The following is a 25,546-nucleotide window of genomic DNA, read 5'->3' on the forward strand; positions in this document are numbered from 1 at the left end:
ATTTAATTAAAGCAGACAGGGGGCAGTTATTCCTGACCCCATTTCTTTTAGAAATTTAGATGATCTGTTCAAATGTAAGGGACAGTTAGCCTTTCCTCAGCATCTTAACTTGGTAATTGTAGTTCTTTGCGATTGTTGTAGTTCAGCGAATCATGTTCATATCAGGATGGAAATTTCCCCTCTAGGTCGTGACTGGTTTATGTCTGGAGAAAACTTCGCTTTTTTTTCAAGCTAAGAAACAACAACAACAACAACAACAGCAGTGTGCAACGTGGGACTTGTTTTCCACACATAGCGATGGGCATAGAGCCGGCATTACTTTGTTTGAGAGGAATCTCGGATGTTACATATTGTGAGTAACGAGCCCGGCGCTGACGAGCGCTGGCGCGTCTTGGAGAGGGCAGGGACGCCAGAGACGCGCAACGGCGGCAGCAGCAGCGCAGCAGTCGACTTGGAGCCGCCGGTTGAAATCAATCCACACTCCAAGAGCAGCGACTGTCTGAGCTGACTAAGGCGCTCACGTCGACGACCCTCACATTTAGCCAAACAAGCGATGGCCATCCTCCTCGCACCCCGAGACAGCCACGAAAGCGTCGGGTGAGTGCAAACTAAGATGCTGCGCACCGCGGCCAAAATCCTGGAGCTCCGCTGAGCCGAACTGTGGGTGTGTGTGCGCGTCGGGATCGCCGTTACCTCCGGACTGCACTCGCCAACTTCCCCCGCTTTCCATCAAGTCATGTCTGATACAGAGCAATGGGCAAGTTTGACGACAACGAGAGGATAATCCTCAACGTCGGGGGCACCAGGCACGAAACCTACAAAACCACCCTGAAGACCCTGCCGGGGACGCGACTGGCGCTGCTCGCCTCCGACTCGGACATCGACTCCGTGCTGGATCAGCTGCAACAAGTCCCCGGCTTCATCGAGTACAACGCGCGGACCAACGAGTACTTCTTCGACCGCCACCCGGGGGTGTTCGCCTACGTGCTCAACTACTACCGGACCGGCAAGCTCCACTGCCCGGCCGATGTGTGCGGACCGCTGTTCGAGGAGGAGCTCTCCTTCTGGGGAATCGATGAGACGGACGTGGAGCCCTGCTGCTGGATGACATACCGGCAGCACCGGGACGCGGAGGAGGCTCTGGACGTGTTCGAGCTCAACGTAGACAACGGGGACGAGGACGACGAAATCGGGAAGAGGCTCGGCATTGAGGACGTTGCCGCCGACGGTAATGTCAGCCTGTGGAGGAAGTGGCAGCCAGTGATCTGGAATCTATTCGAGGATCCCTACTCCTCCAGGGCGGCGAGGGTAAGGACGAGCCGCTGAGTCTAGAGATCACCACACACCCCTCTTCCTCCAAATTCACGCCTTCAGTCTATAAACACAGAATAAAACTATTTAAGAAGTAATGTTATTGACAGCAAACAGTCTAAATAAAATGGTGAAGTCTTAAGAACTGAATTCCTCTATAAAGTGAGAGGTTTTGCTTCCCGTCACTGTCATTTTCTCATCATATGATCCCATTTATTTCGTGAAATGTCCAAGCAACCAGTCTTATTCTTATTCACCTCGACTTCTTTAGTGCTCTTATGTGAAAACAGTTGCAGCAGAATTTTCCACTCGTGAGCACACACAGCGTTAACTCTGTAAGGATGGATATTCATAGCAGCATTGTATTTTAGGCGTGTAGGTTTGTGCCAAAGAAAGGCTCTAGCCTACATTTGTTGCAGTCTGATGTTGTTTATTTGAACAGCGCATCCTATATCTGTCTTCCTCTAGTTTTCCCAATTCTGAAAAGATGAAGAGATATTTGGAGCATTTATCTTTTCCAAAATGAGTGCAGCTCAGCATGGAAGGGGGAGGAGACATGGAAACTTAGTGTCTGAAAATGTCTGAATGTGTTGTCACGTTTTGAAGTGTCGCCGCCTTGTCCTGAAATTAATGAAACACATTTTTCCCCTCATCAATCTACACTTCATTGTAAATGTCGCACTTACGTCGCACATAAGTATCCTGACATTTCGTTATGACACTTGCCTTCCATTCCTTGATCATCTTAGAGACGCTTGAACATCTTGACTAGAGTCCACATGATTGGCCACACTGTGAAAGAAACATACCTCTATAAGTTCACACAGCAGTGGAAATTTTTTTCCTGCATGAAAGATTCCTAAGAGCTCAGTGGCCTCGACCAAGACTCCGAGTAGAATAGGAACAACCTGGAAGAAAACAGAGCCACTAGGGGAGACGAGTTAGAGGAAGTAACCAAGATAGTCTTTCCAGAAGAAACTTCCAGACAGACAACCGTCGCTGTAGCTCTACGTTAGGCTTTTTGACATATCTACACAAAGCCTATCTACAGTCCAAGTTCGGTTCTGAGACGGTGTAAGGTCCCGTGGTCTGATGACACAAGACTGAATTGTTCCACCAAAACAGGCTCTGCCATTTCTAAAATACTGTCACTTTGTCGTTGTAGATTTGTGTCAGGGGAAATGAATTGTTAATAAAGGGCCACGTGAGGCATCATTGCCATTTTTACACACACGGTGGTAAATTCTGTGACAGATGACCAGTTTAGATTACCTGCCATTCATTCAAGTGTGGATGCGCAGATTAGATAGTGGGCTGTTAGAGAGTGGCAGCGCACAGAGAGCATCATCAAATCATCAGGGTTGAAATCAGCTCAAATTTTGTTACCATTAAATCAACAAGCCTTTCTTTTACAAGGCTGGATGCCTGCTGGCTATGATGGTATGTTCTGTCAATGGATCTCAATGCTGAACAGCTCTTTAGATGACTTCATTGTGTCGCAGGCAGCATGACGGCTGACACAAACCAATAACCGTTAAAGCCAACGCGTGCTGTGACATCGCTGACTGGGGTGTACCCAGAGGGAACCAGGCCTTGCAGCTTCTTATTTGCTGTTGACTATTGGATCAAATGTCGATTAACCCCTGAGGACCGGTGTATTTTGAATTTGGCATTTGATTTTCTCGTCTCGCAGCTTTTTCGTTTTGCAATGATCTTAATTTTGCATTGATAGATCTGAAAATAGTTTGAAAAATATTGAAATTGATTTACAACCTCTGAAACTGATAAACATCATTAAGTCCATCAGAGGACACTAAAAGTCTTCCCTAAAGGTCAGTCTGATTACAGAGGCAGTGGCAGGAGGACTTTTTTTGCTTTACATAGCAGTATGACCTGGAAATACGTTCAATATCAACAAGTGCACATCAGCCAGAATACCTTGTAAGGTCTCTTAGCATTTTGTTCATATATGGTTGAGCCCACAATCATTGGAGAAAATATTAGAAGCTGTAAACTATTGTAAACTTCTCCACGGTCCTGTCATTCAACTGGACTTCTACATTTGGTCCGGTTGTGGTGTTCTATACGACGAGGCACAATTAGGGTCACTGTCTTGCTGTAGTTCTTTATCTAGTGGAAACAGAGTTTACTGTCGATGAACTCCGCCTTTATTTGCCAAATATATTTTGACACACATTTTTGAGTAAATAAGATGAGAACGTAATGTACTATATATACTATTTAACGGCAGACTTTTCTTTATTCCACCAAGAGCTGAAACAAGAGGAGCAGCAGCACCAGAACTGTTGTCATTTGTGCTGTGATTACATCATCCCTCCTCCTCACTGTCTATGGGTGATTGTGTGAACAGGATTATGTGGACTTTTATAGGAGGTTGATGTTTGAGGAGAGAAAGCAGGGTTGGTGTTTTAAATTACACTAAAGCACAAAAACAAGTTCCAACACCCAAATCACACAGATGGATTTTTTTTTTTTTTATAATTTTTTTCTGGGGGTTGCGAAGGGGGGGCGGTGAGCATGAGGTAGTGCACATAGCAGTCTCAGTTTGGTCTTTTTCACGGTCCAGCAATCTTTTTGTTTCATGGTTGTATCCTCTTCTCATGTTTGTCCTTGAGTTGGACTTGGTTTCCCCAGAATTTCTGTAACTGTAGTTTTTGAGATGAAATGGTTAACATCAGTGATCAGCCTAGTGTTTATTCAATCAATATTTAATTGTTTCTGCTGTTGGCCGAACGTGGCTTTTCCCCTCTCAACGTTTCTAATGGAATGGGAAGGACTGCTCTGAAGGTGTGAGTGTGCGCTTGTTTGAAAGGTGTTCTGGCATTGACCTCGCCATGAATAACTAATTCTCCTCTCGTAGTCCATCACCAAACTATCACTGAAGATGAGGGCAAGTATTTGTCCTTGTGTTAGAACTTTTCAATGAATATACTTTTTAGTCTAATATTAAGCTATTCTGAAACCCGCTTGAACAATTGAAAACACAATACTTTTTATTTCATATTTTTAATGACAACAGATTGGTGAGGGAAGAGTGGCTTGCAGAGAGAACGCTGACGGTGGCAACACAAAACCACAAATTTCAGCAGGACTTCAGCAGTTCAAACAAAAGTTTAAAATATGGGACCTTTGTATTTACACCCCTAAAAAAAAATCTTCTAGAATTGTGTTGGTATTCACACACTTCAGAGGAACCAGGAGATAGAACAAAGCTGAATACTGAGTCAGTCTCAGCTATGCTACAGTGTCAGGGAGAACTTGATGGAGCTGAGCACTCACCCAGATTGGTTTCACAGAAATGAAGCCACACCACCAGAACGCAGAAGCATTAGTTTGTATAAACCCTTTCAACTGTGCAGGAGCCGTTGCAAATGATGCTCTGTCTTCAGACACATCAGGCCTAGTTTGGCTTTCTCTGTGTTGCTCAAATGTTTTCTCTTTTTAAGGCCATCTGGTTTTTGATTAACCTTTAATGCAAACCTGTGGACAGAGAACGGCTCTGTGTGTAGAAAGCAGGAGTGAAGCTGTGTATGGAAGTAAGCTTGTATGACTAAAGGAAGTCCATGAGGGCATTAATATGGCTCCTGATTAAGAATAAGCAGAGGGTAATGTGGAATTATCCTCTACGGAAATGAAAGGTGTGATTTCAGCTTGCCGACGCACACCAGCTAAAATCTCAGTCCTCTTAACACAGTTCACCTATGACCCGGACATCACTGAGCTGACAGTTTAGCTGTAAAATGCTCCTTAAATGCCAGGATCCGATTAATCATCAGGGTAAATATAAATATCCTGCGTGAATCATGAAAGGTGATCATCATGCAACAATCAGTCGCCGTTTTTAGAAAGGCTCCCTCGTATTATACTTACAAAGATGGGTACTAAAGACTTAAATAATCAAACTCAAGTTGACAGTGTATTGCTTCTTTAATCAGCACAACAGTTTTCAATTGTGTCATCATAACAGCACAAGAGTTTGTTTTCATGATCTGTTAACCTTGTAACCTAAGTTTGAATTAGGTAAAGCCAGTGGAACACAGCACTGTAAATGTAGGCAACTGCAGGCAGCTGACCAGTGATCAAAAACCAACAAAAAGCATCTCAGTAATTGTTTGACGTCACTGCTCCCGGTATTGATTCTCTGAGCTCTGCTGAACGAATGAAACATTCTTATAAAAGATATCCCTTAATTTGCTGGAAAGGTGATGACTCACAACAACTTGGTATTGATTGGCAGTGACCCACTCCCACTAAGGGGACAAGTGGACCCAAGTCATAGTGCAGCAGAGCCACCTGATCCCCTTACTGTAGAGGTCAAACATTCAGGCCAGCGCTATTCTCTCTGCTCACACACTTGTAGAGAATATGGTGATAGATGACTCATCTGACCACTGATCTGCCTTTTCCACATCCAGTGTCTGTGATGACTTTTGCCTCACCGAACTCACAGATGCGCAATCATTTTTGCAATGAAAGCTTATGGTGTCATGTTACCACAACATCCCTCTCTATATAACCATTGATGAGCTGTTGCCGACAGATCACATCCTGCATCCAGTCACCCGAGGAACATTTGATTGTCTCTTTTTCTTTGGTTTCCTTTGGTTCCTTTAGAAGGCACCGTCACATGTGCATTGACCACAATGTCTGACCCAGTTTCCTGACATCTGCATGCCAACAATGAACCCAATCTCAAAGACACTTGGATCATTTCCTCTTTGTTTGGTTCTAAATCAGAGTTTTCTGGGTCTGCACAGGATTTTCATACGCAATGTCACCCATTTAGTCAGGTTTTTTCTTTAATTTGTCAGCATCAGTGACATCGAAGCCGATTTGATTAATGACGGCTCCCAGAAGGGGGAAAAAAGCTTTCTAAGAAGAGAATATCATCCCCATTATTGAGCAGGGAAGCTTAGTTGTGTCATTTGCTATATCTTGCGCATGACAATAATGACTCAACACAACTGGAGAAATTAGCCTACAGGGAAGTGTTGAAGTGTGTATGTCTGAAGAGCTACAAAAAGTTACCGGTTGCGGTGATTGTCTCAACAGCAGGTGAGACAAAATATCAGGATAAAGATTTGGCTCGAAACATTTCAAATGTAACATTGAATAACAAGCGGAGCATTATTCTATATGAAACAGAATAGTCTATACTTGCTTTGCTGTCTTTTATGTTGTGTATAATATACTTTCCCTGTGCATGTGTATATAATACACATGCACAGGGAAAGTATCTAAAGAAAAAAGGAAGTGGCTGACAAACACACACAGAACCCTAACCCAAGTCACGACACTGACACCACAGTACCACCAGCAGTGCTAGAGTGCACATAGCAACAATAAGCTGCTGAGTCTGAGCTACTAGTCAGGTTTCTGATTATTGGTTTGTTTGACAGTTAAACAGCAATCAAAGAGCGCTGTCCTCTCACATCACAAGCATTCAGTAACTAATGCTAGCTTAAAAACTTGTTCTTCAACTGACATAAAGTGCACTGTGTATTTGGGGAATGCAGCTTTAATTTTGGATTAATCTGTCTTCATCACTGCTGCACAACTAGTTTGACGCCTCTCCATACACAGCTGTCTGAGCGGTGTAAAAGCTGACGTCAGAGAACAGCTTGGTGTCAGCTCAGTCAAAAACACTTTCATGGTTTTTTGTTTTTTTTTTTTTCTCTCCAGGTAAGCTGAAAAACCTCTGATCTGTCCCTTTAACCAGCTCATCTACAAGTGTTCGTGTGCCAGCAGTCAGCGGTAGCGGGCGTGTTTCTCTGGGCTCCCCACGCTGTTTCTATTGTTGTAGTCATCCTTTTCTCTCCTCACTCTCAATGCTGCTCTTTAATCTGCATGCAGTGTGTTTTAATAGCGGCTTCTGGTGTGTTCACTTGTCTGAGTGAGAGACTGAGCATTCCTGTTTGATTTACCTGTGTTTCTGTCGAGGAAAAGACTCAAGACTGTGTCTGTGTTCGTGTGTAAGTGTAAGTGTGTTATCTTATGTGTTAATCTATTTGTTTGTCCCTCTCATGTCTCTGTAGTTGGCCATTGCTGGATTGGGATGGTAACAAAAAAAGAAGTGAGAAAAAAAACAACACCAACCACCTTTTTCATTTCCCATGTCTGTGCTCTGAGGCAGCGGTTTAACTAATGCCTGACTTGGTAGCCCCCCCTTAACACAACTCACCACACCCACGCATCCCTCCCCTTCCTCCCATGATCCCATCTGAGACTGCAGCTTGCTTTCTGCCACTTAAGAGGTTAAAAACCCAAACCGTCTGGGTGCTGCCTGCTGCACGCCTGAAGATACCAAAGCCAGGCTGCACGCTCAGCCTGCCTGTTGTCATGGCAACATCATCGCTCATCACCACGGCCTGTTTTCATTGAAATCCGCCTGGTCTGTGAAACTGATTGATTTCAGAAACCTGCTCGACCATGAACCCTTATTGCTCAGTAACCCCTTGTGTGCTAGCTCGTTAGTCTTGAAGCAATGATGTAAAAAAAAGAAGGGGGGAGTTGGTGCGTCACTAACACAACTGATCCACGTGTGCATGTCCCTTTAACTGCTTTCTTATTGCTGTTGGAGGTAAGATATGGTGATATGCCTCTGCATCCTCACTTTTCGATCTGGTTACTCCAGGGCTGCAGGTGCACGAGGGCCTACCTGGCTCATCAGAAGGGCCATGCTGAATGACATTGTGCAGAGTGACTCAGGAGGCCAGGAAATGTGGCTGACGACAAGGCCATGCTGAGTAAACAGTCTGATGTGTAAACAGCAGCAGACCTGACTCTGGGTAGGAGAGCAGGGAAAATAGCTGCCCAAGTATGGGCGGTGACGGCACGCAGCTGGGCATGTTTGTAGCTGCTGCCAGTCATGTTAATATGCCCCACCGAATCAATTTTCTGTGCCGCTTTGGTTGACCATAATAGCTCAGTGCACAGGAGTCTCACGGATGGCTGCAGCTATGTTAATTAAGGAGAGAGGTTAGCATAAGTAAGACTTTAATTCCAAAAGGTCCTTTTGAACGTAATGTGGATTTTTTTTTTTTTTTTGAGAGAAGATATCCTGTCAAAGTAACATTCAAATGAAAAGTTGCACAGTATGGTTGATCTAGCAGTACTGGGAGCGTACGGTGGCTGATGTTAGTGCACTTTAAATACATGCTGTTGTGATTGCTCTCTAACTGTGCCATAGTTTTGGATAATGGATAAAGGGTTTGGTGGTTTCATCATGAGTAAAACCAGGTGGCAACATGCAGTATAGATGATGTGTCAGACAAAATATATGTACATGACACTTCATAATTGCATTTGTATTTTATACATTCAAGTTTCATTCAAGCCATGAAGCGCTTTTAATTTAATCCTTCCAATGTCTGTTTCTATGAGCCCTATGAATTTATCATTGATCATCCGTCTGACATTGGAGAATGACTGATGGAGGTGTTTTTCCAAGGATTTATGGTGAACTATGAGGGTGGAAATAAAGCTCGTGCATGTGTGCCTACTTCGCCAATGACAGAAATCTGAAAACAGACTTTACACATCCGGCACAACAATGCACATGCATATTTTAGTCATGGCTCAACAGATCAAGCATCTGGACTTACAGTTGTGTTTCATTTTCTTTGTCACGTTGATTCAAGAGAATCATGGGGACTGAAGTGAAGGGAAATACAAAGTTTTTTTTTTTTCTTTGAAGTTAACAGCAATGTAAACGTGTGTAGTTGCTTTGTAAACAATTTAAAAGAGACTTGATTAGGACTTGGCCATCTTGGCTTGCACTAAAGGGTGCCCTAATGGAAAGACAATTCTTATTTTCAATCTTGAATCTTACCATTATCTTCTGCCGTTTTTTTCCCCATATAAGATAACGTGACCATTTCCTCTATATTCTATACTGGGACCTCCAAATACAGCATTAAATGCTGATCTTATGAAGAAATGAAAAAACGAAGTGTGCATTCCACAAACGCTGCCTGTTGTACCCTGATGAAGGAACAAGTTCACCTTCAACCGACCAAAATTCTATTTGCGCTGCATAATTTCAGACTTACATATTTTAAGAAATCCAGCTGACTGATAACTTCTTTCAAGATTTCTGATCTTGAGGATTCATGTTTCTAGACCTATTAGACACATGTTACAGAATTATCATTTGCAATTGCTCTTTAAATAAATGGCTCATATTAATCATGTGATGTGTGGAGCAACATTGAGAACAACAGTTCCCAGTGGTTTCACAGCGTAACACAGAAGAAGAACTCATATTTGGGAAAACCGACACCTTGAGGTTGTAAAAAGACGATCAATGCATTATTTGGTGTTTGATCGGTCTAACCTTTTAGGCCAATATAATCATAACCAAAAGAAAAGAGGACAAGTATGAAAGGAGGATCCATGTTACAAGCAGCAATAAACAACCTCAGCCACCTGCACTGTTTGTGTGGTTTCATCACCTATATGAAAGCACCAGTGGATGTTTAGCCAAGAAAATAAAAGATTAAAAGGTGACAAATATTATATCTGATGAATTATTGAAATAGATGAGCAGGAAAGAAATGTATTCCTACGATTCAGTGAGCAACAACCATCAACTAAAGTGATAAAGTGCAGACTATATGCGCAGAGAAAAAGAGAGTCCTGTCGGAGAGTTAATGAAGCAGACTTGTTCAATATGCATGATTGGATCCCGCTCCTTAAGATTTCTTGCCATATCCAGAATCCCATCAGGCTTTGCTATCTTTGTCTGTCTGTTGGCCCAAGTGTTTAAACTCCCAACATAAACCTACGTTGATATCTTCCCCAAAATGAACAAGCTTACTGTCTTTGCCAGGCAAAGGACTCTTGAATTATTACACAGTTGATCGAAGTGTCAGACTTAGTGTACATTATGGGCTTCGTCTGATGCCTCCTAGACTTTTGGGTGGCCTCTTTGCGTTGCAGGATATTCAGTGTGTTTCTTAAACCCTGGGATGGCATCAGTGACCCAACATGAACCAATAAAACACCTCTAAAGCAGCACAGTCCATAAATTATTCAACATAAATATAAATAATCAGGACACTAAATCAAGACAACAGAATACACAATTAAATCAGAAGAGGAGCAAAACAACTCAGGCTGAGAGGCAGCAAGCACAACAGTCTCCATATCAGGAGCCTCTGTTTCCACTAAGGGTGGGACAAGTGCTTATAAGGCCGGCATACCTCCCCAGTTTTTATCTTGCTGATGATCAAAACTACAAGTAGACGTGACAGGAGAAAACTGAAGACTCCAGAAACACATAGGTCTGTAACATAGTGTAGAGAAAGATGTTTTAAAACGGGAAATGTTAGATGTTAAGGAGTTAAATTAGTTTATTTTGAGTTTTAAAGCCTTAAAGTCTTTCCTTCTAAAATCTGTCCTACAACTGCAGTGCAGGTCTGTTCATCTTTGGTGGAAAAGCAGTTTTGAGATGTTTTTTCTCCCCCCCCCCCCTTTTTGAAAAACCAGTCGGCATGATGCGCATTTGATTCTGAATGAAGCATTTTGAAGCATGAAACAAAAAGTGCATGTATGAATTTCCATGACAGCAGCACTCCTCTTTGCCTTGTTTAAGGTTTCTCCAGGTGTTAATTCAACAGAGCATCTGACGCGAGTGGTGCACTTATTAACCCACTGCCATCCACTGCCCTCCTAAAGCAGCTGGGCTTCTGCTGCCGCACATCTGAGCAAAGTACCAGCACACAGGATTAGTCGCCTGACCATGTTAAGTGTTCAAATGTTATGTGCACTGTATATAGAGGAAACACACGAAAGGAGCGTTACAGTCATCTCAGAATGGAAGACAAGGGGTGGGTTCGCAAAAAATGCTAAATAGGGCCGAGCTTTACTGCTCAATTTCAGATAGAAATTGATGTCACCTTAAATGGAGACGTGAAGAGCACTGCAGAGGTGGAACTGATCAAAGAAAAAAGATAGATCTCTCTGACAGATACTGGATTATACAGTAGGTAGCTGCGCTTCAGTCAGAAGTGCACTCAGGAATGGGTTAGATGAGAGTTCTGTATCATGCATGTATGGATGTAATGGCCCTCTAAAGGTGTGCTCTTCTCATCCTCGGTGCATTGCCCATCCACTGCCAGGAGGGGCCTGGTGCGGCCCCTGGGCTTCGTCTGCTGTAACAGATGTGACGCTTGTTTAGGTTGAAATCTGAATAATTAATGCTCATCCATTCACTCTAAAAGATTGAACTCTTCCCCAGGACAAAGGATTTACTGAAAGTTCTTTCTCTGGCACCGTTTGCACACCCCTGAGGCTCATGCATTAAAAGGTAATTAATAAATCAGACTTTCAGGCTTTTTTTTTTTTTTCTTATTCTTGACTCTGTGCCCCAGTTGGCTGAGTGTGGCTGAGTTGCCGTCCATGTGAATTTAACCAGGCTAAGTGTGGGTTTAACTACCTCAACCTTTGCGTTTCCATTATTTCATTTCATTATCTTAATTTGCTCTAAGTGCAGATTTTCCATTTTGCTTTGTGTATTTCATGATTCAAGTCCACTTTACTGGTGCAGCAGTTTGCTAAATAAGAAAACAGCGCAGAGTTGATTCATTCTATTCAAATTCCCTTGTAACTGCAATAAAAACAGCGTTTGAGGAGACTTATCTAGTAAGTGCTTATTTAGTCTTTGTGTGTTAACTAGCCAACAGTATTAATCCAAGGTCCTCTTGTTTGTGCTATCAGTCACATCATAAGTTCTTTGAAAAAAAAAAAAAAAAAAAGATTTCGCATGAAGAACTGTAGGTGACATCTTCTAAAAACTATACTCATAGAGTGTAATCTGTAGAGCAGAGCTTTTTTTGTTTTTTTGTTTTCTTTACAGTCGCATGCCACTCCTGCAAAAGACAGTGAGATTAGAGTAAAACAGGTGAAAACAAAACTAACATCTCTGAGATGCTAAAATGAACTGTGAAGCCAAGGGGAGCTGAAGACTTGATGATGATGATGATGAGCTTCGATTGGATTTTCACTGCAAGTGACACCTTACCACATACCCACATACAGAAATTTTAGATCATATTGATATTGCATTTCATGTCAACTTTAAAGGAATTTGATGAAACACATACTGTATATAATATATACATGTATCTCCTCTGCGGCAAAATTTCTAAATGTTATCTGGCATACCATTGTTCAAGCATATAAACATATATATTTTATTTATATAAGTAAATATATTAAAACATAGATACAACATCTATGTTTCACCCTTTTTTATTCAATTGTGTATGACATGAACATCTAGTTGGCTTTATTGTTACTTTTTTTTTTTTACATTATATCAAATTTTGTGTTCTATTTCCCACATGTTCATATTGCATTTGCACATCAATGTTGCAACTTTTCTAATTTTGCTACCCAGGCATGGTATTGACAAGACGATAGGAATGGGAACTCTGCGGTGTCAGTAACAGTTTCAACAGAAGTGCATTGACTATATCTCCATACAGCAAAATCCTGCTTCACACAACAATATGAAAACTAAGTTGTTGTTGTTTTTTGTGAATGGTGAGTGTTGTAGAGCAATTTTGACCTGCCAGCAATAGACACAATCATTAATACAGAAAAACACATAGATTCCTATCTAAGTCCTTTGTCTAGTGTTTGATAACCCGTCACTTAGCAACTGAAGTCTGTTGCAGTCTAATAAGCTGCGAAGCCTTTAGACTGCCTATCCTTTTAGCCAGAGTAAGTAAAAAAATCCTTCCCATTGCATAGATTCACTTGTATTTTAGAGAAATGTACCCAGAAAGCCTTCCAGACATGACAGGCATAGATCAAGCCACATTCTCACAGAGGTGTTCATTCTCCAACTTACTGCCACATTTATAGCCCACCGAGGCTCTTGGGTGACAGCTTTGCAGATTTGAAAACCTGTTCCCAGGTAAACATGGTGGGAAACTCAGATGAGGATCAGGCTGCAAACTGAAAATGTCAAACCAGCAAAGAGATGACAGGTGCGTGATGCTCACGGAAGGAGTTGTCAACTTGCAATAATGGTTGACTAGTTGTGGGCTGACCCTCATTGACAGTTCTGGTTGCAATTGAAGGTGTAAAATACGCCTCGACAGCGAGGCATGATAATGAACTGGATACTGCAGTTTTCTTGGTTTCTTTCTCTGATACTAATTGCATGCCTGGTAACCCTGCTGGGTCAACCCCTGGCTTTCAGCTCTTCCGCTGATCATTTACACTGGTTCAAAGACCAAGGTATTAAAGCAGATCCACTGTTAAATGTAGCCACATCTGAGTGAGCAGGGCTCAATTAGAGGGCCCGTTGAGCTACATCAACACACCAAGAAACAGTGGTAGATGGCAAGATGTGAACGGCAGGAGGCATAAATAGTGGAAAAAAGAAGGAAATGAAATGCAAGATAACATTTCTTCTACATTATTACTGGGCAAGAGTCTAAGTTTCCCAAATCATCTCAACACGTAGCTTTAAAACTTAGGGAAAAACCACAAGAAATGCTTTTTTTTTTTCTTTTTCAATGTGCTGTATAATCTTAGGAATTCTAAAACTCTATTTTAGTCTTATAATCTAAAGTTAGATGTCTTTGATAAAAAAATCAGGTCTAGGTCTAGGAGAGTAATCACCCAATATGAATGCATGCAGCCTAAAGAGCCATCAGGACCCCTCTAAATTTGTCATTTGTCATTTGAAAGTAGACACTACCCAATGCGGAAACCAAGATCAAGATACTAAATGTTTACCTGCAGTATTTTAGTTGATGGCTTGTTTAAAAAATAAGCAAAAAAAAAATAAAATAATAAAAAATCAGCCAATAGGAAGAGAGGAGATGTAAAACTACACTGAAATAGCTTTTGATGCTTGAAGCCACACAGCTTATTATGATTTGACCTATTAAATATGAAAACACTGGAAAGTCACTAAGTCACTATTGAAAAACAAAAGGATCTAAAATAATAAGTTAAACATGTGGGACTCCTAATCTTAGCTTCACTCACCTGATAGATGCTCTGCTAGATAACATAGGTGATAAGGCTGCTTTCAGACTGCGAGTGCTTACCTCTGCCACATCCAGTGCTTCTCATGTAGCTGTGGTGGTTGCTAAGGTACCACAGTTATTTTCCACTGCCATCAGTGGTTTGAACTTGCAGAGTTTGTCACGGTGACTTGTTTTGTGACTATGGCAACAACAGAAAAACTGCACCTAGTTAAATTTTAAAAGCATAATGGCAATCCAGCATCTAATGCAGATTAGCAGGGAATGCTACATAGGCCTACAAGCATTTACCAGCATATCGCTTTCTTTCAAGAACAGACTTCACATGTCTCTTCCCAGTTCAGCTAATGTTTACTTAAAGCAAAGAAAACACTCAGACTACATTAATAGTTTTATTTTCAAAACTAATAGATTTTGGTTAGTTTAAACTTGGCGTCATGATTGCACCAGATGATTTCTGACTATCATACGGTGCTGAAAGAAGAAATGGATAGTGACCAAAGGTCACTTAGTGAACAATCACAATGCCCAACGTGAAGAGTGTGTGGCTCATTTATTGCACTTTATCAAGGAAAAACAGTTTCACATTGATTTGAAATCGCTGAGAGTGAAATAGAAAATTGGCATAACCTGTCAGCACTGTCTTCAAATGTATCAACAACTGAATGCATTTCCCTTGCAGTGTTTAACTGTAACAATGGCATTTGTATTATAACATTACAGGCAAGACCAGCTCTATAATAACAATAACATTTTACAGTAAGAAATCATCCTGTTCTCTTTGTTTACGTCTAATTCAGCTGTGTTTTCATTCTTGACTTGTGCCATCCAGTGAGCATGAAAGACGGCGTGGCTCAGTGAAACAACATGAAACATTCAAAGCTCTCTGAGCAACCTCAGAGAACATGCTCACAAGCCCCAGCCTCTTTCTTATGGAACTGTATTTGTACTATTAATGTAACTTCTCTCCGAGCTGTCAGGGGTCTCTCTGGCTGATGATGATGACATATGGTAATGCAGACTCTGCCAGCCTGGTATCGACTGCAGTTAGTAACAGAAACCTCCCTGGAGGTTATCTCTGTGGAGAAAAAAAAAAAAAAAAAAAAAAAAAGTTAACTGTACAAAGAGTCAGTGTGCTCTCTCTGCCCTCTGGCATGAAAGCATAGTCAGTCTTAAAGTGGAGCTCTGGAAAATGTGCATATTTTTTTTCTCTTAGCTTTGCAAATTTCCAAGGGAGAAATCTGCAGGAGATTTAGAACATATATTAAAATATCAAGCATTACGGAAGTGTTAATACTGACTGAGATTTAGAGCTAAGACTGTGTGTACTAGCCTCTGTGCCGAGGAGGCTTTTGCGTGATGTAAACATCAGTTGCCCATGCTGATGAATTTAGAAGACATAATTTCTTCCCCACGTGCCTGCTTCACACTTTTCCTCGTGGGACTTGCAGCTTGTTTTATTTGAAGCAGAGGAAATTGCTCGGTGGATGAGCTTCTGAAGAATATTCCTCATCTCATCAAACCTCTCTTACACTGTGATGTCCACCCCAATGCGGTGTACTATCCACTGTATACTTCTCTGCTGTACTGAGCATCTATTTAGGGAAAAAATGCCATCAAATGGTCAGTGATATTTCTTTCTCATAGATGGTACAGCCTTCTACTTCTAATTTTTATGGGCCATTAAGCATGACACATACAGACAATAAAAATTAACACTTTGGGAACACAAATATTCACATTTGAACAAATATCTTCAAACAATTGTTATTAATTTGACTTAGCTCTAATTGCTTTTTCACTGTTAAAGCTAAGTTTAAATAATTTGAAGTCAAATATTCAACATAAACAAAGAGGCTAATGGAAGTTATCCAGTTACTGTTGCAGTTCATTTGTGTAGAAACATCCTATTGTAGGAAACAGAACCAGGAGTGACTCTTAATAAACAACACTGCCCCATGACTGCTCGACATACTCTTAAATAGAAACTAATCCTAGTTCTAGTTTCTAGAAAGAATGGATGGCGTAGCAATATTTATATTATAACGTGTTTTGTTGTCCTGCAACTGGAACAAACAGTGATGAGATTCAATTACACTTGACAGTATGGAGCAAATAAAATTAAATGTGCCATTAAATCGTAGTAATCTATAGTAATCCTAAAGTTTCTCTGTTCAGATGGTACATTTTGTCTGCATTATTTAAAAATAAAAAATGAACTTGATATGTAAGTAAAAAAAAAAAAAAAATGTCATGTCAGGTTCAGTTTCTCCTAAGTATTGAAATGTTTTTCTGGGTTGAAAGTCTTCGCTACAGAAGAAAAAAGTGAGTTCTTCATGTGGGGATCAGGGCTCGCAGTCTGAGGACACTGTGTGCTGAACATATTAAATAAAGAATATATCTCAGATTTATTTTTAATAGAAGCGTGACATCTTTCTATCCCTACGAGCCTTGGGAAGCCGAGCTGTGGCATTGGGCTGCAGCACGATGGTGCTTTTGGTTTCGGCTAGATGTAGGAACCTTTTTAGGAAAGATATGTTGTACTTGGGAAATACTGAATGTTTATATTTGAGGAGAAATTGCGCTGCCACAGGGGTCAGTTTAAAAGGGTATATATTTTTTTAACCTTTAAACTCACCACTAAAGATGAGGAGTCGTATTTCGAAATGAAGAAAAAGCTACACATTTTTTGTTCTGTTGAATCGGCTTTTGAGACCAACTGAAGTAAAAGTGAGCTGACCCCATCCCCTCCAGTGCAGCGCAGGACTCTTTGTCTGTCTAAGTCTTCTTCTCTGGTTCACTGATATCGACCCGGCAGAACCAATCCTATTAGTAATTCTCTGCTGGATTGAGGCTCCTGGGAACCCAGAGGAGCCCTCCATTGTCACAACCCTCCTCCGATTCACTGGGTTGACAGACAGAGGAGGATATTCACACCTGAGTGCTCTTGCTCTTCTGTAAGAACCACTGGGGGCTTACTGGTACAAAGATAGCTCCGTCTCTGAATGAAGAGGTTAAAGGGCCCACGCCGAAGGAAATTTTCCGCAGACGGTGTATTGTATGTATGCAACAATTGCAAACTTAAGGCAGACTGACATTTAACACTTTTAGCTCATGTTCTCATTATCCACAGTGGTAAAGCTCCGCGGACCATATTGTGTGTAACAGTCTGAAACCAAGAATCTAACACTCATGCCCACTGGAGCTCCTGTTTACTCCTGTCGATTTTTGCTAGAGCACAGGACTGTAAATGCCCAGTTTCACAATGGATTACATTTCCTTCCTCACTTACAACTGGCTATGAGTGCACTATAAACACTCTCCTTTTCTATGAGATCAGGTGACACGTGTTGCAGACCAGTTTTAAGCACGTTGTAGCTTTAAAAGGACTTGGTCCAGTTTAGGGAAAGATTGACATTGTGTCTGATCTAAACCACAGTTGACCGTTTTACAACATCACCTTCACTACTGAGAGAGTGCAATCAGCATTTTGCTTGGTTAGTACTTGGTAAGCCTACAATTTGCAGTGTGTCTGCCACCAATTTGGTTAATCAAAACCATATTTGGAGTGGAAGGTCGAGCTGAGGAGGAGTGAGGGCTGGTTTGTCCTTATTGTCAGGCAAAACAGTCTTTCAATCTCACAGTAGCCATGTTGTAGTGCGTCCTCTGCTTTCTGGCCTCTGGGACAATCATTTTAAAAATAGCTATCATGTTGTATTGAAGAAGACTTGAAGCTGGAGATTGAGACCATATTCATTCAGAAAATATTTACTGACCTAATAAAACAAAAGAACGTAGGACAATTTTCACACAGATTTAATCCAATCTATGATCTTCTCATAACACCAACTAGTTTTTGGATAGAAATCTAATCAAATGTTGTTCCTGTTGTTTGTTCGTTACCATGACGACAAACGCTGATTACTGACTCATTATAGGTGTTTCCTATGAGAGCCATAAAGGTTATTTATAGTTTCCAGTATTACTTCTCTGTCGTGAGGTGACTAAAGCAGTGCCACTACTGACTAAGACAAACTATCAAAATAACCAAGCTACATTGTCATGAAGCTAAATGAATATTACAATATTAGCTAATATTAATTACAAATGCCTCGGCAAGATGCCCCCCCCCTTCTGTGATCTCATGCTTACCAAAGCTTGTGGTTTTTTGTGTGAGTGGACAGCCCATGTCCATATTTTCTGAACCAGCACTGTGTACAGCTGTTACAAAAATAACCTGCATTATCGGGTCAGCAGCAGTTTGGGTGATACAAAAGTGACCTGCTTCTTCCACTACAGCAATGACCCAGTTAGCACAGGTGATTAGAACCAGTTTGTTTACAGTAACATCAAAAGCAGTGTGTAATTTTGTTTTTACATAGCTGAGAGGCTATAATCAGTAAAACGGTGGAAGCATCTGTCAGACCACTCCAACATGAACGCTAAACTCTCCCTTCCTTAATGTGTCACGTGTTTCCTGTTTATTATTAGCCTTTAGCATGAACATCATCCTTTAATATCAGAAAAAATACTTTAAAAATACTTTCAAAACATGAGTGGGAGAAACACATAGACTGAATTACAAAAACTGCCCTTTTAAGTGCATCTTGGTCTTAGCAAAAATATTTTGCAAACCAAAGTGATGAGAAGTACAGAAAAGAGGAGTGGGTTTTTTTTTTTTTCTTTTTTTTTTTCCCCGCATGTGTCAGAAGTACAATACTGATTCACTCCCACACCAGCAATTTTGTCATTGACTTACAAATCTTCAGTGTTATAGGAACCACGCCGGGATGAGAACATTACCCCAGGCCCTTTCTATAAATGACTGTAAAATTAACCTCATCTATTTGGTGATGATACTCTAAAAGTCATTTACCGGACAAATGCCTCTGTCCGACCCAGTGACGTCCAGGCTGCTGCAGGTCACTTCAATGATCTGTCCCACCTGGCTGAAGCTTTTCTAGTCAGTGAATCACTATCCTGCAGAGAAGAAATGTGACCACAGGCAGGGCAAAAACATTTGTTTACTCGCTCATAAATAGCATTTGGATATTACTAAATCCAATAACAATTTCTTTTGCTTTTTTCCCTATTTTGAGTCACCACAGCAAGTCTGTGAGATGCATGACTGATTTTGCAGTGGAAGCCCTTCCTGCTGAAACCCCCCCCCCAATTTACCCAGGCTTGGGACCCGCACGCTGGTTTGCGTTGTGGCTGGGGTTTTGAACCCCGAGCCTACTGTATGTATGCAAAGCATGCACTCTACCAGCCAAGTAACTATTGTAAGTATGAGAACAAAGATTGTCTAATGGTAAAAAGTGCTTATTTTAACTGAAAACACCATCTTTTCCCAAATTAACCAAGAAATGGGTGTCCTAGTAATCATGGCGACAGAGTGAGGTACACCACAGTAACTGTGACAACTAAGGTCTGGTAGTGCCTAGAAGCAGTGATATTTCATGACTTGTTGGGAACAAAGACCAACCTGACAGGCAGGAATACAATTTCACCTCAGTCCAAACAGGCAACTAAGCAATTAAAAATCTATTTCTATTAAACAGCCATAGATTCGTTAGGACAGAATCAGAAGCTCCTTGTTTAGAATGATGCAAGCAGCCTAAACTAAACCTCTCCTTGGTCTGGCTGTGTCTTGACCAAGAGTCAGATGTGCTTTTGATAGCCAACAGTGTTGATTTTCTTTTTCCCAGTATACTCATATTAGCCCACAGGCTTCACACAACATGTTGTTAGTATTGCAATCAACCAATTGCAGCTCTCAGAAGTTGCAGTTGTAAGGTTAACTAAATGCTAAAAATTGAGATGGAAACATGTCACAGGTCATCACAGTGACTCTCTGTCAATCTAAACCCACCCACCTCTTCCTTGAGTACTGGTTTGGGCCAGATACCCTGAATTCTGAGGGAATCCGATGGGGCCTTGGTTGAGGGCAACCAAGCATCTGCTCCTGCAGGCTGAGGAGCCATTTTAAGAGCTTGACTTTGGCGCTGCTCAAGCACAAGAAATGAAGCCTCTCAGTAGATCGCCTGCTGTCATCCAAGGATGACTGTCTCATGCTCTGCTCTGTGGAGGGACAATTCCGGCATGTGTGAGAGTCCTCATCAGAGCCAATGTGCGCCACTGTGTGCCAGCTACTAATACCTCCTGGCATGTGATGTGTCTTAAATTATCGCTGCTGTTTACTGTCAGTAAGGACAAGGATTGTTTTAAGTCAGCATGTGTCCCAGCTAAACGGCTGTTTAATTTACCACCTGGCTCCACAGTTCACTTCAGTGCAGGGCGACTCCAACGCAAACTGCTGTGGAGGAGTTTTTTTTTTTTTATTGTACAAGCACAATTCAAGTAGGAGTAAGTATTGATAAAACACAACATTAGATAGTAGTCTGCGGTAACCAGTGCTAGGGAGTGGCTGAAAAGATGGCTACATCCTGATGTAGAATCTATGTTCATCTTATTTCATCCTGGAGAAACACTGGTTTGCTGCACCCTGTCCTCCAGTTTAAAAGTTATATGCTAGACACATGACAAATCTAATTTGCTGAATTTGATGATGTGATAGTAATCCAAATTAAGTTGCTCTTTCAGTCCTCAATGGACTTCTCCTGGGGCATTTTATTAGACATTCTGTAGTGCAGTTCAGACCACCTTTGAGTGCTCCTTTCATTGTGTTTTCGGTGTGTGCCCTCAAAAAATTTCCAAACTCAGTACTGCCGCAATCTACGCTAACCTCCCTGCTTCCGCTCAGTTCAACAGCTAACACTACAACTGCTGAGAAAAACAAGAGCCTGAAAACACCAAAATGTGTGTTGTGGTTACTAGGTGACAGGAGCAGTGCTTAGTGAGCAATGGTTAGGGTAGTACAGCATGTAGCAATCCCACGTAGAACAGACCATTTTGATTCATTAGGTCTTTACCACATGCAACACATTTATTAACATTTATTCCCATATGTGTTGATGTGACTTTCAATTCTCAAGAGATACTAGATGAGTTTAAAGGTTCGGCAAATACCTTAAAATAGCACAAAGTGGTTTTAATCAGATGCTAAGCTCTGTGACTCAAATTTAACAGAACTTGACCTAAACCATCCCTGACTAAATAATGACCCTGAGGGAGAGTACAGTAGATGAGCCGCGACTCATGTTGTTTTTTCCTAACGCGCTGGAGCTCCATGTGAAGGTACGTGCCTTTTAGTGAGCACCGTCCCACTATTTGTTCAGTGAGGTTTTATGGAAGTGAAAACAATCAGGCACTGCGTGAGCTCTGCAGGTTTAACACCGGCTGAAGTGTCACATTTAAATGCTGTGGTGTGTCTGCACGCGCTCACAGCCCAGCATGTAAATATAACCTTCTCCTCTGGAGCACCCTCGTATTCCCGCCCTCCTCAGACACAGGCAATTATGCTATTCACTCTCTGCCAAGCTCTGCCTCAAACCATGACGCTCTACCCATTAGAAGTCACTCAAACAGTGTGCTGGAGGAGGGCAGTGGAGCTGCGGAGAGAGTCTTTTTCACAAGGAAGGACACAAGAGACCCACACTCATGGTAGTGTGTGTAATTGCCTTTTCCAAATTCATTTTAGCGAGAGATGAAGAAGAACCATCTTCATCTCACCGTTCAACTCCTGCCTACTTCACCTTTTAGCATGTGGTTAGATTGCACACAACATCGATTCATACCATCTCTGTTTACTCTCCTGCTGCTGCATTCAGAGATGATTAATATCTTGATTTACTGAGTTCGTTTTTGCGAAGATAAACCAGTTGATAAAATGTAAACGTAGTAAGGTGTTAATGAAATTTGAGAAACAGAACAACAGCATGCTCATTGAATCCTTTTCAAAGTAGAAGAAAAATATCCCTCAGCGTTACATTCTACACTCTTCCCTTTAAATGCATTTAAATCTGTGATCCAGTCTGGCTTAGTCTTGACATATTTCTGATGATTCAGATGTTTTCTGGTTTCATGGTGCGCGATTGGTTTCTATCCAATGCATTACCGGGATGTCTGTGACACCTGAGACCTACAGTACAGTAGATAAGGTGCTACATTTTTATTGATACTGATATAGAAAATAACTGCAACTATAAATTGGATGAGGCTTTATTTGACACAGTAACGTTACAAATTCAATTAGACTTCATGGTTTGTCATGAAGATGGTTTGACATGTACACCTTTTTTTCAATTGTTATTGTAAACCCTCAGGAGAATGCACTCAATATATATGTTGGTATAAAGTCAAGAATTGTGATAGTAGTCGTAGTAAGTTCATTTATATACCACCCGTAGAGGGTTTACACAGTGCTTTGCCACATGAATCAGACATAATAAAATGCAGAAATAATATTACATAAAAAATATATAGGAAAGAAAAAGAGAACAGTGAAAAGTTGAGTAAAATGATTAACTTGAAAGTCTGTAAATAAAGTCTAGAATAGCTAAAAGAATAGAAAGAAGCTATTAAAATATAAAGACTGAAATAGATTAAACATACAAATCCAGAAAACTGGTCACATTATTGTCAAGGCATTGCTGAAAACCATATCATTAAGTTATATCATAAGTTATATATATTTAAAAGTGTAACATAGAGTTGGGTAGTTTGTTTTCTTTGCGTGCAACAATCTTTAATGTCCCAATTTGGACATAAAAATCCAGTGAAATTCAGAGTGACTTTTATTTATAATTTATTTATGGTAACGTTATATTTTAACGTCACCATGTTTGGCTCAAAAAAATTTACAATAAACTCAGGGTTACAATAATCATATTAAAATGTGTTATCACATACAATGACCTGTGTCATGTTTGTGTTTGAACATATGTATATACACACACACACACACACGTATTTGTGTACACATAGGAAATCAGCTGGAAACAATTGAAATAACGTGAAGTAAAATTTTGAAAAAGCAGCTAATAAGTAACTATACGGCTCCTCTCCGTTAGTCATGAAAAGTTAATGGACCGATAAAAAGAAACCTTTCTGATTAAACATTTGAATAACTGTGGTATTATTGAAAACTTGTGTGGATGATCTTATTAATAGGTTAGGGCAAAAAAAAAAACCAAAACGTTATCTGCATCAATCTCCTGTTAGCTCAATCGTTCTACGTTCTATACAAAAAGATAACAACTTCCTTCATCTAATGGATGAAAAATAGAATTCCTGTAGTTTATTACTGTTTGCTGCTTATCGTTTGCACGTGATCTTGAAATTGATTGACTGGGACAGAAACACCACGACTGAATCTCTTCCTTCCGTCCCTTGCAGGTGTGTAAACACCTTTGTACTCCGCTCGACCTAAGAACAGGGACGCGTGTGTATCATGTGCAGCATCTCCCTCTCCCTTTTGATCTCTGCTCCCCGTCTGTGAGCGCTGATGGCAGGAAGGCTGTGACACTGGAAGAGCCCTGCCTTGACACCATCTGTGCAGCTCTGGCTCTCCCTGCTTGATGTCCCCTGATGACACAAACGTCACTGAGCCGCCTTCAGCAGCAGACAGGCGTGCGTTTACAGTACACGTAGGCATTTACAGTACATGTAAATCACATTTATGGAAGACCAAAACCAACTTTCAGCCTGGCCCTGTATGAAACATTAAACAGCCACTTCATATAAAAGTGCTGTAGATGGGAGTGTCAAGTCAAGTCCATTGGAGCTGCTAGTTTTATTCTATACGATGGGCTGCTGCCGACATTCAATATAGCCTCAAGACCATGTGATATTGGTTAGATGGCTATTTTTGACTTCAACGTCAACTTGTATTTCTGCCTGTCATATGCCTGTCTCAGCGTTTAGAGCTACCAGTCCTCTAACCTGAACAACCACACAAATAATGAAATAAGGCCGCTACCAGGCGTGTTGGACCTCAGTTGCCATGGTCATTATGATAACATCCATGGTTAGAATATAGGATATAGGAGTTCAAATGGTTTACAAATAAAAGATGATCTTTCCAACAGTGGCAGACAACCAGAGCAAGCAGAGTCAGAGTGAATCGGACTAAAGTGACAAAAAGGACAGAAGATTCAGACAGATTTAAAAGCTAGTGGCTAACCAGTTAGACGCTTAGACATGTTGGAGGAGGGTGAGGCAAGTCAGTATACAGTAGGTGCTAGCTGGAGAGTCACCTGATGACCTTAAGTCTTTGTCTTTTATCCAACCTTCATCACCACGAGCAGACTCCTAACACTGAGGAGTGCCTGTTCATTATCCATATGCAGTTTCTGCTCCAGAGGTTGAGCAATCAAGCATTTAGTGAAGGTCACAGTTTTTAAAAAACCATCAGCTTGTTTTCAGTCACTGAGGTTTGGGATTTCATGGTTCAAAACTTACTCAGCAATAAAAAAAAAACAAGCAATCAAAATGTTGTTTTCTCTCCTACTGTAAATGTCTCACATTTTTCTTTGTTGAAAGATGAAATCTATGCCAGAGTTTTCCTCTCTGTGAATATATGGGGTGAGTCATCACCCGTGCCTTGCCAACTCCTAAAACATGACTCAGTTTGGTGTCCCATTATAGTCAAAACGCTTTCTTGGAAGTGTTTCTATCTTGACGGGAAAACACTTCTACGGGAAACATTAGATGCTTCAGTATTAAAAATGATTTTTAGCTATTTAAAATATCAGTTTTACTCTTTTACATTCTAATGTCCTCACGTCACACACGTTGGATGTTGAGCCTCCATCAAAACAAACGAGAGAAATAAATGCATGCCTGCCAAATGTAAATAAGACAGACATTGTCATTTTCATTATGCACCTCAAGCCTTTGGAGGCTCCTGTTGCTTCGACAAAATTTTGTTCCCATCCTTAATTAAATGTTAATTATATTCCTTTTTCTGTGAACAACAACAGCAACAAAATAAATTGAATCATGTCACTGTATTACATGCGAATGAGGATTTAGAAACGCTAATATAAGCAGGCCTTGATTCTGCGATGTAACATGGACTTCTTACCCTTTTTGCTTTGTGTATACGCATCAGTCCAGTCAGCTCTTTGACCTCAGCACACTTTCCAACTGTGACAAACTGCAGGCTGCCACATGTAAACATCCCTCTCTGTAATCCCATAAACTCCTGCACCGGGGAGGTGTTTCAGCAGCTGTATCTGCTCTATTGCCACTGCTAAAAAAGCACAATCGGCTTTAGGAGGAGACTGATACTTCTTTTCTAAAGT

At 41.0% G+C, this 25,546-nt stretch overlaps 1 protein-coding gene across 4 annotated transcripts in view; it reads left to right on the forward strand.

Moving 5' to 3' along the window:
* The first annotated feature begins 437 nt into the window (after nucleotides 1-437).
* Nucleotides 438-25,546, forward strand: part of kcnc2 (potassium voltage-gated channel, Shaw-related subfamily, member 2) — a 77,026-nt gene continuing 51,917 nt past the window's right edge. For all 4 annotated transcript variants that reach the window (XM_029495292.1, XM_029495290.1, XM_029495291.1 and 1 more), the window contains exon 1: nucleotides 438-1,308. In XM_029495292.1, coding sequence (XP_029351152.1) covers nucleotides 754-1,308 — 555 coding nt within the window. In that variant the 5' untranslated portion in view covers nucleotides 438-753. The remainder of the gene's footprint in view (nucleotides 1,309-25,546) is intronic.

This window comes from Echeneis naucrates, chromosome 23 (genome assembly GCF_900963305.1).
Source record: "Echeneis naucrates chromosome 23, fEcheNa1.1, whole genome shotgun sequence".
NCBI lineage: Eukaryota > Metazoa > Chordata > Actinopteri > Carangiformes > Echeneidae > Echeneis > Echeneis naucrates.